Source organism: Mizuhopecten yessoensis, unplaced genomic scaffold (genome assembly GCF_002113885.1).
Source record: "Mizuhopecten yessoensis strain PY_sf001 unplaced genomic scaffold, ASM211388v2 scaffold10933, whole genome shotgun sequence".
Lineage (NCBI taxonomy): Eukaryota > Metazoa > Mollusca > Bivalvia > Pectinida > Pectinidae > Mizuhopecten > Mizuhopecten yessoensis.
Window position 1 is genome coordinate 376,898 of NW_018408794.1, and position 13,446 is coordinate 390,343.

Genomic DNA, 13,446 nt, shown 5'->3' on the forward strand with positions numbered 1-13,446 from the left:
TGCCACGTTTTGTCTTGAACTTAAATCTAATTTTGGATACAATTAAGATTAATATTATCCTCCTTGCATTGCTTGATTTATCATTTCAGAAAGATACGGTAAATTTGTCATTCTTATAATTTTTAATGCAAATGCATTGATTAAACCATCTTTTGTTTTCACCGATACTCGTAGCTACGATGATTTAATAAAACGTTCATGATGAATGTAGACCGATTCACATTTTAAACGTCTGTTCTAAGGTAATCATTTTGAATTCAATCACATATGTATGTTTCTCTTTGAGTTGTGGTAATTAGGGTATTTAGGGTAATCAACAAAAATGGTGGGAATTCAAACCATAGAGCTAATAAACGTGACAAAACGATAAAGCGATAAATAAACCTTGATCCAACTGGGTATAGAACTATTGTGCTATATAAGTGCTATAATAAGTTATATACCTATATATATTATATCATCATTATAAAGTTGTGTATGGTTGGTATATACATTTTGTGATTTGAAATATTTAAAAGACACTGACCTGCGACATGTGGTTCTGAACACTTAATTTCCCTCCAGTTTTCAGAGTACCAATGCTGTTTTATCCTTTTATTCTATTTCTTGCTTTCTGTCTTGTTTTGAAGGATTGGAGCTGACACTGAACGTGCGACAGGTCGAGTATGTTCCCTTCATTTCAGAGTCCGTAGGTGTCCGAATGGCCATAACTGGCCAAGGACATCCTCCCGACCTGGTCAATTATGGTATATCTGTTCCAACGGGATTTTCGGTCAACGTAGGACTTTCGACGGTAAATTTACCCCATACTAATATACGTGTACATAAATAAAACAAAACACGAAAACTATAATCAGCTAGCGCATTCGCCCATCTTTGGGCTTTAAATGTATTTGTATCGTCATAAATGGAGAACATATACTTAACACGTCAAAAATAATGACGTCGTAAACAAAACACATCATGCGGACGTCTAGAAATTGCGACGTCTTAAAAAGATTACATGAGTGTACTTGCATAAAATGCGTCAATGAAATATATGGAAAAAGAAACGGAGCATATTACAAATGCTCAAATGTATTCATTGTTCAATAATAAAAGTTAAAAACAACTGATAGTAAAAATGAATCTCAAAGCACAATACTTACTTCGTCAGAACATATTAAACATATGGAAATTGTAAATTTAAACTTATTAGAGGTGCTAGAAATTTCCCACGTTCAGGCCCGGTTTTAGAATATTAATAAACATGTTATCTTTTAACTCTCTTGCAATAGTATCTGATGTGTTCATTTGGTTAATTAGTAAAACTTAAAACTGATCGTTTAAACACTGAAGAAAATGTTTGTTAACTAATAAATTTCGTTAACTATCAGTTTTAGTTTGTTGACGATAGACTGCCATTCTTTGACGTAGTTCATTTCAAGTTTGACCTATGTAAAGTTCAGAGCATCTCTTACAAATAACAGCATATATAACATTTCTTGATTTACAATTCATATTACATCGAATAACAGCAATCTCAATTGCTTTGGTTGTAACTTTCTAGAAATATATCGGCTTATATTTAGCATACTAAGTTTCTTTACATATCTAACAAATATTCCTTTTTTTGTAATTTCCATGCGATTTCTTTTTCAAAATATTTAAATAGAAGCTTAAATTAATGAAATCAAATCGTTGTACATTATTTAACAAACGTGTTTAATGTTAATTTTTTACTTGATAAATTTAGATCTGGTCAATCATTAAGTTATAGATATGATATGTACTTCAACATTCTACATGGAATAAGGAATATAATATACCAATAATAACCTAATAATTATCTGCCCTGTTTAGACTGAGCGACGCCGATACGAGGGAACCGATGATTGTGACATTTACAACACACTCTCCTCCTCACTGGTGAGTTTTATCATAGCTATAGTGTGATAATCACATAGTGTTAATTATCATACCACCATCGTGATTAAGTCACTAACATACAGATATTAACCCAATACACTCCTCCTTAAGGATGTACTCTTCTGAGGTTTCAGTCACGTTCAAGTCTCGTTTTGATCTGGTGTAACGGGTTTTTGCAATATTTAACAAATTATGATAGGTTTAATAGCAAACACACATCTGAAAAACATGTCAAAAAACTAGATGTCTGTTGTGTGTAGAACATTTTTTACAAGAATTTGAAAAAAAAGACCAATTTGGCGGCCATTTTGAAAAGGTATATTTATGTGAATATCTTGCGCTTCACAAAGGGCAAAAATTCACTTTTTTTGACACTAGATTGATCACTTAAATTGTCATTTTGTCACCATTTTTAAATGTAGCAGGTTCAATTTTGCTGTACAACTTTATAATGTTCAATATGATTTAAATAATATGCCAAACAGTGGAAAGTTATATATTATTGGTAATTTTTTTTACATATTAGGGTAACTGAAGCACTTTTGATTTTTGACCCCGAAAAAGGTGAAAAATAACACAAATAATAATGGGACAAAAAAAGAAGCACACCGACCCCCCATTTTTGTGGCTGTTTTAGAAAGAGAAACACATTTTCTTTTGATGCATTGAATACTAAAAAAAGTTAATACAGGATTTTTTTATATCAAGTGTTTAATCTGCAAAAAAATGGTGAAAAAACGTGCATTTTTTCATTTAGAAATAAGGGGTAGGGGTAACTAAAATCGCATTTCTGAGTAAAATGAATAAGATTACGAAATTTTATTTCCATAATTTAAATGAAAATAATATTTTAATCAATTCTACAAACATTCATACATATCTGATAACACACTTGGAAGAAATTGTATGAATGTGTTCTGCAAATGGTCAAAACCCGAAAATTCACCTAAAATCACCTATTGTGTTAAATTGGTATCTTTGACCGATCATAGCACAAAAACGAACACACGGACATATTTATTTTTTTGCATTTTCTACTATGCCGTCATCTCCTTTTTCCAAAAATTAATATAAGAAAAAAAGTTTAATACAGGAATTTTTTGACTTCTCAGAGGTGTACATCCTTAAGTAAGAAAATGTAACATACCGATGTTTACCAAAATATTTACGTTATACGTCAAAGCAAACGTACTTTCTACTAGACCATTGTGAAGTAAACTACTGTTTCCTCGCAGGGACTTCGCTTGTTCTAGAATCCCTTACATTTCAGGGCAATAGTATCGCTAATTCATCACAATGAAATATATTCACATCGTTGTATATATTTATTCGATAAAGTACACAATTTGACGATCTAAAGAAGAATTTTTCAGTATAACTACTATACCCGGCTGCAGGGGTATGGGGTAACATTAGCGTGTTATACGTAATAACTGGTGTTCTCTTATTTATATTTGATGATATAAACATATATTTCATTTTGGCTGCCTATCTCTTTATAATATGTTTGGTCTTTGTAATTTTTCCAAGTTGATGTAATAAAGGGGAAGTTGCGTCGAAAAGTTGATGAATTCCTTTATCTGCACTTTCGTTATTATACTCATTGGAAAAGGGATTAGTTCATAAGTGCTCATACCTGTTTAAAAGGGATCCGACTCTTACGATTGGAAGACATCTAGTCATCTGCTCTTTGAAAATTGGGAAAAAGGGTCACACAAATTGCACTTGTTTATGAAAACAAATTTTATGGTTTTTTACAAGAATTACATACTTTTAGTGCTACATGTATAATCCTCATAATTTGATTTGTTTAACAGTTGTTTACTGTGAACATGTATATCACATGTATCCTACATATCATATGTCTTACATTATTAAGGGTTAACACATGTATCCCATATATCCTACCTGCTATTTGTGTTAATACATCACATATACTAACAATTGTAATTGTTCAGTTTCTAATATATGAATATATGACATTTATACAATTCGCATCCAAGTTTATATCTATATACATTGTTATCAAGGTATTATCGATGGATGATTTTTCACTATGATCAACATGTCGTGATTGGTGTGTTGTTGATCATTGCAGCATATTAACTTGTTTATAAAAAAAAAACCGTGACAGTGTAATTGTCATACTTGCTCGGCAAGGCGATTTGGTGCCAGTGATCTTGAGGTCGGCGCCAGGACAACATACGTGTGCAAAAATGTCCTTCCTGCGTGTTTTTTACGTACCTAATTATAAATACAAAGTTTCATATGCACTGGCGTATGTCGAACTGAAGTTCTACAACATGATGCACTCGCGTAGAAAGTGATAACTACGTATCGTAAACACAGTACTTATCAAAATATTACGCTTTGTAATTTTGATATTGATATATTAATATATAAGTATAAATCAATATCCCATGATAAATTTTTGAAACAAAAATAATCCTGTCTATTGACGTATACTTTGGATTAGCTGTTAAGATAGAGACATAAAACTACACTTTCTGGAACAGGTACTCTGTCACATGATAAGGTTATAGAATTTTGATAGGAATTACAGAGACATATTGAGATAACACATGTCTTAACTGTAAATTCATTTTCACCAGAAATGATCTAAATGCCATATCTATGAGTAAGGTCTGTGTGATTCCTTTGTTTTATTAATTATTACTTCATTCATAATTTGGTTAGGAATGTGTCCAGCTTTGTCAGGCGAAAAGTTTGGCGTTGTTATGCGAGTGTAATCACCGATCAACTTCAAGAGGATTTGCTGGTGTTGACAGAATATGCGACGTTGAAGGTTGTTTTCTGAGTGTTTTTGATTAATACATTTGATTTTTATGCAATAATATTGTTTTTTATTGCTTCAATACTATTTATGTAATATTAAATGTTTCTGCTACTTGCACTCATACAATTAACATAACTTTGTTTTCAAAAGTAGCTTTAATATAAAGGCAGAGAAAGGAGAAGTTTCGTGTAAATATTATGTCATGGACCTGGAAAAAGTACCATGACGTCATATTTCAACATGTTTTATTGACAAAAAAAGAGTAGTCAACATGATTGGACATCAGACATTGTCTTCTGAAGTCCTCTTCCTACAGCAACATCCAGTGACAAACATAATATTTACATATTTTAGACATTGACAGTATAGAAAAATATAGCGGAAGCTATTCCTCCTAAGTAGACTGAATAATAATGATGTTTTGAAGTTTCCCTTTTGTTAAGGAAAAGTAATAAACAAAGGTTTCAAAACTGGTTTTATTTAATTTAAATAGTATAACACTTTTTCGGTTTTACCATGAAAAAGACCCTTAAAACATACATATTTGATAGAAATAGCATTATTTCCTAAGATGATAGAGGCCATACACAGTTCATATTTCACATATTTGTCATCCACTTATGAATTAAAGTTAAGCCACTTCCAGGAAATACGTGTTTAGTTTATTGCAAAAGTCACACCAAGTTTTGAATTTAATAAGACTGTTTGTACATTTTCACAAGCAGGAGTTATTTCATATAGTTAGTATGATGCCAGGATCCCAGAGTAAAAGTACAAAGTTATGTTTGCAAGGTAATTCATGAGTTATGTAATACAAAATAATATTTTAATACTAACAAATTAGATATCAATTATGTATACTTTTGCTTTATCAAAGGTGCAAACCATTACAATGACTTCAATTGTAAAAGACTTTTTGCTTATGAAATTCGGTAGGATACTTTGTTTTCAAGTCAGAATTATAGAAATATATTCGACAGCTGTCTATATTTTCCCACCTTATGTCGTGTGTCAGATATCATCTAAAGTGTATTTATATATATTTTAGCTACATATTTCTTTATAATGAGCAGTATTCTATACTGGTTAAATAATTTGAAATTATATATTACAGATTTAGAGTGTCTGCAAAGAGAAATAAGAAAATTCATTTTTCAAGATTATTGTTCCAGTCAGTGCCAGGTCCCATGCGTGTAAGTTCAAAATTGATAGCCATACTATTTGAATAGTTTGTTATGGTTTATGAAATATGTGTTTTAACTACATATGTAGTGGTTTTGAAGTTCACATGAAAAAACTATTAATAAAGAATAGAGAATCTCACAGTTTCCATTTTGATATGATACTAGTAAAACGAGTCTATGTTTCCCATTTGGTTAACCGCTTGCAAGGTATTTGAAAAATTCATAAAAATATATATATAAAAAAAATGTTCTAATTCATACATGTTATCGTCTATTCGTATTTCCCGTCGGACAACTATTTTATAATAACTCTTCATTTGTCTGACAAAATTAATCAAATGTTTTCTTTCTTCGAATATACCATATTGTTTCAGGAAAAATCAAGACACTCTATTTAAGACCAAATTTGAACAAACAAAAAATATATCGATTTGCCAGCACGAAAATACTTTCAATATTTTGGTTTGTTGTTGTTTTGTGCGTGTGTGATTTCCTGGAACAACAACGCGTGTTTATAAAATTTGGTTATTGAGAAATTATAAATAGTCGGAAATATGCATATGTGTTGCACAGAACCGTAAAAAAGCTTTTATTTGTCTTACTAGGGAGACACGATACATTCCAATAATGTCTATGACACGCTGGCCGTCTGGGAATTTCAAACCTATTGTAACTGCATTAGATAAAAGGAGCAAAAAGGACTATCACAAAATCAGGTATGTATGTGTTCTTTGATTATGTTTGTATTGTGCAGGCAAAAAATAATCCATGCTTGTTGAATGATTTTTATTTCAGGTTGAAAGATTCTATATAAAGGAATGTCTTGACACAGAGATTGATAAAATATATTACCTGAAAGTGAGCGAGAGGGGGTTATCTCATTCGATGGCTAAGATCATGTAACATAATATCAACCAAGGCGTAAACAGAGTTTGGGATGTAACAGAATCTTATCCCGAAACTGAGATAACCCGAATTACAGGTAATTGATTATTTGTATCGCACCTTTTAGTTTAATGTTTTTTTCTATCATCCGTTACAGTAGTGACATACTGAATGTGAGGGTATATCTGCACTCGTTGACAAAAGAAGTTGTTGAAGAGGAGGTTGCTTACACAGTTAGTATACTTACATCTGCATTGTAAGCTTAAATTATTTTATAGCATCCAACTTGAGCTTTGAGCATATATAATGTATTATACACTACATCCCGTTTCATACACCTTTGTGTAATATATGTCTGATTCGTAAGCCTGTCTATTTCTATTTGATTATAAGCCCAGTGATGTTTGGTTTAGAAAAAGAATACTGTTCTTTTATATCATCAGAATAAAAATGAATTATTTTGAGTTATTAACAATGTTTCAATCCATTTACAGAGCATCAGTGGCTGTTTTGATAAGTCTTTTGAATTTAATTCCATAGAAATGTTCTTTATGATGAACTTATTCCGCGAATTCTTTCTACCGAAAGCAGTTGTATACAGTTGTTGCTTACTGCTGTAACATGTGATACTTTCTCAAATACAAAATTTTGTTGTTTAGGAGGAGAATTTCCTGAGTGACATAGGAGGACAGTTAGGACTGTGGGCGGGCTTCTCAGTGCTCAGTCTCATAGAAATCATAGAACTCTTTTGTCTATTTATCAACGCGTGTGTGAGGCGAAATCGTATAAAGGAGAAGGATCCGGATAAAAAGCAGAGGGACGTTGAAATGGAACGAATGTAACACAATGTTACACTTTATTAGCCCGACACGTATGTACACGAGATCTTCACTGAATTTCTCTTATATATTCCGTCTTTGCGTATTGCAGAGTTATCTTCTCTTGTGAGCAGGTATTGATTGTTACGTCATTTGTTTGTGAGAGTAACGTCATCAATGTTTGAGAAATCGACGCAATTTTCTCACACAAGCCAAAGACGTAGCAATCAATACCTGCTCACAAGAGAAGATAACTCTGCAATACGCAAAGACGGAATATGTGTCTATGTTAGTTGATTCCAAATGGTGTCTGTGATGTTTGATCACTGTACGTATGGAACATAGACAACTATACATCACATAGAACCCCGAAATCTCTGAAAGAAGGTATTCTTAGTGATAGAAGTGTAGGATGCCTGCAGATATAATTTCTCAGAACTTAAGAGATGCAGTCTGGAGACCTGGGGAGGAACCATCCAATCAGAACTATATAAAGCATTATGACAATAATAAGATGGTATAAGTTGTGCGCGTCATTACACACAACTTTATCTTACCCATTCATTGATTTCGAGAGGGTATTGGACTTTCTATGTTATTTGTGGAGTTTTCAAATTTTAATATCGTGTTTATATTTTTATGTGTATATCTTTTTTGAAATGTCGAAAAAAAGATTTTGTGAATAAATGTTGTACTTCTGAAATTTCGTGTTTTGACTGACATGGTAGGTAAATTCCTACCGAACGGGAGTTCCCTCCCCTATATGAGAATTCATCCATATTTTCTTGTTTCTATATTTGTCATAAATAAATGTAGCATTCGTCATCAATAAAACAAAATATCTCATCGATATTATTTAGAATTTGAGAGAAATCATATTCGGTTAGTTAAACTTATATACTAACTCTTTCAGTGTAACTATGGAACAAGAATGGTACTCGAAGTATTTTCGACATCGACGTCCTAACACGTGGGCGATATGACAGCGTGTGTAACTTTGCGGAATTTCGTAATCGGGATATTTCTCAGCTGTGTAAATGTTTTTTAAACAAAATGATAAGAATATCATGATTTAAGATATGGCATTCATATATATTAATCAAATTATGAGAAACGAGTTTTTTTCGGTATTTGGCAACTAAGACCGAGAATTCGGTTAAGTCGGAAAATTAATCAATTGGTATTAAAAAAAACTCTTATAACTTAGTCATAAATAAGAGCAAGTGCATCTCATATAAAAATATATTCATGTCGCCAACGTCGAATTGGACACTTTTGTAACTAGAAGACAATTCGACCGATGATAATGTTAGCTTGTTTTAAAAAGAATACGATAAAAATAATATTTATAATGCATTATAAACGTGTCTATGAATACTGGAGGCAAACGTTTAGAGTCTGATGCATCCTATTTTCATTACACACAGAAGAACCAAGACGCCATTGTCAAAAATCACGTGTAAGTTGTCTTATGAAGATCGTTTCGATCAAGCAATACAATCGACGAAAAGTTGATGATTAACAAGTTCATTTCTACGTTTAAGTACCTTGAATGGATCCGTAGATAGAAATTTATTTATAGAATAATAATAATGTCGCACAATAATGAGCAATGACGACACAGTAGAACAAGCCGTCACAAAGTATTGTTATAATTATGAGATCTTCCAATGAAATAACCTCCGGGGTGTTACACACTAGTAGATTACTAAAATTGTTTACCAACACAAAGCTAGTTTATCGAATGAGTCGGAATAGAGGAAACCTACAATGGTGGTGGGAGAAAGAGGAAGATAGTTCTTGATGTATCAAAAATAGATATACGAACAAAGTAAAATAGTAGAATAAAAACGATACATGCATGATATCAATCCGAAAAAAAAGATAATTTGAAAAATAAAAAATAAATAAAAAAGAATGCTGACACAATTAAACGTAAAACATTTATTTAACAGTTACATATATTAAAACCTAACCTAATGAGAATATGAAATAGAAAACTAGGTTTAATGATCCCCTTTCGACTACACTCAGGGTCTTTGAATAAACATTAACCTACCCTTTATATTGTTTTTGATATAGCTGTTCCGCAGTTTGGCCAACACACTTCCGTTTACTTGTAGGTTGACATGTAGCTTAGTCGGTTAGAGCGATAATATTTCAATCTCAGTTTTGGGGTTAAAATCCCGGTTTAGTCCCGCTAAATCTTCATGCTCAGAAAACTGTCGTTGAACACATGTGATCTACTTCCTCCTTCTTATTGTCTTCGTAAAAGACTCGCGAGATATGGTGTCTTATCAGAAATTATTGACTAAGCTATAGCGATACAGGGAAGAACATTTTCCAATGTGACAGGTTTTCTCTGTGTTACGGGGATCCTTGGTTTACAATTTAACACATAATACACTAGTTTGCCTTAAAACAGTATGATACAAAACATCAAGGTATTAAATCAAAACATATATTAGGTTTACGTAGAGGTTATGGTTTGTTTAGTCTGATGACCACGTAGAGGAGGACGAACACGTTATGCCTATTGTCGTAGGTATTTTAATAACACTCTCCATAGCAGACATTGGGATTTGCTTGTCAGTAACATGAATGTGAATACGACAAAGAAACTAATGTTACAAATACCAATTATAGATATGTTTATCTCTTTGTCCTTTATAGTGTGAACCCCATTATCCCAACCTGGAAAACATTTACTCGTTACGTTCATCGTCATCTCAGTTTTCTTCCAAATGGTATTACGTCAGTGTAGTCAATAATATAAAAAGAGAGAACCGATGTGGCGTGGTTCGAGCCTACAATCACTCAGTCAGTTGTCTGACATGCTACCCGCTCTGATATTGCTGTCTAATCAGACTATATAGTATATCTATACTCGTTTTTAGAGACATTCATTAATCATAAAGTATTCAATTAATAAATATAAATGATGCATTATCACCTTCAATATTGTCGATATATACTTCACTCGTGACTACAGGACTTTCGATAACATATTCGAGTATCTTCTGTTGATAAATGTCACTCAATATATATGAAAATGCATAAATATTTCCCTCATGGAAAGATATTTCAAACGAAATGGTTGACTTTATATATTGATACTCTAGCTAAAATACATATTTCATCATCGATATTAACAATACGGTAAAATATAACATATGCTAGTATATACATGTCATTAATATTACCCATAGGGTAAAAGCTCACAAACTCCTGTATAAACAAATAGTTCATCGGATAGAAAACATTTTCTCCCATAAATCAGTACACTATAATACATCAGTGTCATCTCATGTTAAGCATGAACATACAACATGTTTATGAATTACTGTCCCTGCAGTTCAGAACTAGTCATTCAGAAGTTGCAACCGGTCTCTTGCAACGGTTCTTCACTATCTTTCCAAGGGAGGCTTTCAAGACAGTTCTGGTATACTCAAATAGAAATCTCTTTAGAGAAATAGAAAAAAAGTCATGATAAATATAACAAAGAAATAGCATATTTATCTTATATGGTCAAGTCTTGGACTTGCATCATTTCTGGTTGATGTTGGCCGTCTTTCTCCAGTTTTGAAGAAGTTGCCTCCCTGTGTAAGACTCCGAGTTTGCTCTGCTGGCAAATGTTCATTATCAGAAGACACACTAGTTCCAAGACTTCCAAAAGGCTCAAAATTGAGACTCCAATCCAGAGGCCGAGTTGGCCACCAATGTCACTGACGAAATTTATTACCTGCAGAAAAGGCATTAAAATATCTTGAAACAACAAAGATATATAAATCGGAGTTTCAAAAACAAGGAGAAAATCGGTAGTCGTGGATAAACATAAGGGTAAACATGTCATTCACCTATTAAAATGTGCGTTTATTGTATCTTATATCAGCCTTCGTTTTTTTCTTGAAACATGCCATTTTAAAATCGTAAAGCCTTATGATCTGACATGACATTTACAATAAAACCAGACTATCTTGTATTGGGGCATTAGTGTAATATAACTTGGAATACCTAATCAATATTGATACTTCAGTTTACAAAGTAACGTGTTTGTAATCAAACCTTGGGATTTTGATCTGTTGGCGTGTTATGTTGTGTAAGATAGCTTTTATTAAAGATTCAAAGATTCATTTGAGTTTTCACTTAGAGTAATACATATACTCGCATCACCGAAGATAAAAACTGTTACGTGAAGTATGAAATAACTTCTGTTTTAAATGCATTAGGACACACATTATGTACCAATATTTAATAAGTTAATAAAGATACCATCACATTATCGTTGGGCGTGTCACTTTTGCATTTATGCATAACACATTTCCTGATGACAAAGATACGGTTGTTGTTTCTTAACCGGTACTCAACTGAGAACATTCCAGTTTTAGCCGTGTAAACTAGATTACAAAAATACGTTGTGTGTGCAATGTGCAACAATTAGGTTTCAGTAAGGATAGATATGTCTTCGTGTAACTCCAAAGTGGTGTAGTCACAGAACAGACAATGAAAACATCAGTGCTCTGAGTGTATTGCTAATAAAAATATTAGCATTATATAACAACCGTTTGACTTCAGGACCCATAACCTGCAGGAAACGTTTACAACTAGCGTCCTATACCCTCACACACACTTAAGACTACAAATGGCAATCACGTAGTATTGTATAAAATGAAATGTTTGTGGTTTTAGATCATTTTGTGGTACAAACTTTCGTGGTTTGAAGCCATTTAGATTGTTTCGTTGTACAAACTTTCGTGGATACCCAATACGAACAGAAACAAATAAAATACATAAACTAAATTTGTTGTTTTTATTTTCTACAATAACCTTCAAAACAACGAATATTTATACATAGCGAACGTTCCATGTTTCACAGTATAACGCTTTAGTAAGACTAATCCCACTCCTTAATGATTTCGTTCAAAATGTATGTGTTTTATCCCTTTAATCCTCATCAGATTTTTTCCTTAAAATAAGAAATGAAGTTATAGATGTTGTTTGATAATATCTTCCTGTACTATGAGCGACATATCGGTAACAAGGTGTGCGCAAAACACGATAAAAGTTGAAAACATGTCAGTTGAGATGTCCAAAATCTTCCCTACTTCCGACCAGTCAAAAACGTTCTAGTTGACCTTTTAGGATTCCTCCGAGACCGATATGTTTTGAGGTATATCTGAGTGATTGGTCCTGCTTTTCCTCTTGCAACAATGAGTTACACAAAGAACAAGAATCTCAACCACCTCGGCAAGACTCAGTACAGACAGACCTGCCCACAAGCCAAGCTGCCCTCCAATGTCGCTGACGAAGTTCTCTGACTAATAGACAAGAATAGGATATACATTTGATCATTTGTAATTGATATATGTGTCATGATATAATCAAAATTAATTCCTTATAAACCAAAATTAATGTTACCACATCTGGTTAGCAAGTAAAGAACATCAATTCTCTGTATCAAGCGCTATCTGTGAATGTGCGGCATTGCAATGACTATGCAACTACTACTGCTTACTACGACTACTACTACTACTACCATTACTACTACTACCATTACTACTACTACGACTACTACTACCATTACTACTACTACCACTACTACTACTACTACTACTACTACTACTACTACTACTACTACTACTACTACCACTACTACTGCTACTGCTACTACTACTACTACTACTACTACTACTACTACTACTACTACTACTACTACCACTACTACTACTACTACTACCATTACTACTACTACTACTACTACTACTACTACTACTACTACTACTACTACTATTACTACCACTGCTTACTACGACTACTATTACTACTACTATCACATACATACTAACATGTGTAC

The 13,446-nt window shown here is 32.7% G+C and overlaps 2 protein-coding genes across 2 annotated transcripts; both read left to right on the plus strand.

Annotated features, from left to right (window-relative positions):
• The first annotated feature begins 638 nt into the window (after positions 1–638).
• Positions 639–5,976, plus strand: LOC110463818. Its single transcript, XM_021518696.1, has 4 exons — positions 639–793; positions 1,843–1,908; positions 4,606–4,714; positions 5,820–5,976. Exons 1-4 carry the CDS (start codon positions 701–703, stop codon positions 5,900–5,902), a joined length of 351 nt encoding a protein of 116 aa, XP_021374371.1. The 5' UTR covers positions 639–700; the 3' UTR covers positions 5,903–5,976.
• A 473-nt stretch (positions 5,977–6,449) lies between these two features.
• On the plus strand, positions 6,450–7,676 carry LOC110463817 (degenerin-like protein asic-2). The gene is made up of 3 exons (XM_021518695.1): positions 6,450–6,605; positions 6,932–7,007; positions 7,434–7,676. Exons 1-3 carry the CDS (start codon positions 6,517–6,519, stop codon positions 7,614–7,616), a joined length of 348 nt encoding a protein of 115 aa, XP_021374370.1. The 5' UTR covers positions 6,450–6,516; the 3' UTR covers positions 7,617–7,676.
• The last annotated feature ends 5,770 nt before the right edge of the window (positions 7,677–13,446 follow it).

Coding starts and splice junctions, on each gene's coding strand:
- LOC110463818 (XM_021518696.1), top strand. CDS start 701: ATGGCCATAACTGGCCAAGGACATCCTCCCGACCTGGTCAATTATGGT. Junction 794..1,842: donor TCAACGTAGGACTTTCGACG/GTAAATTTACCC, acceptor TGCCCTGTTTAG/ACTGAGCGACGCCGATACGA. Junction 1,909..4,605: donor ACACACTCTCCTCCTCACTG/GTGAGTTTTATC, acceptor TAATTTGGTTAG/GAATGTGTCCAGCTTTGTCA.
- LOC110463817 (XM_021518695.1), top strand. CDS start 6,517: ATGTCTATGACACGCTGGCCGTCTGGGAATTTCAAACCTATTGTAACT. Junction 6,606..6,931: donor AAGGACTATCACAAAATCAG/GTATGTATGTGT, acceptor CATCCGTTACAG/TAGTGACATACTGAATGTGA. Junction 7,008..7,433: donor AAGAGGAGGTTGCTTACACA/GTTAGTATACTT, acceptor TTTGTTGTTTAG/GAGGAGAATTTCCTGAGTGA.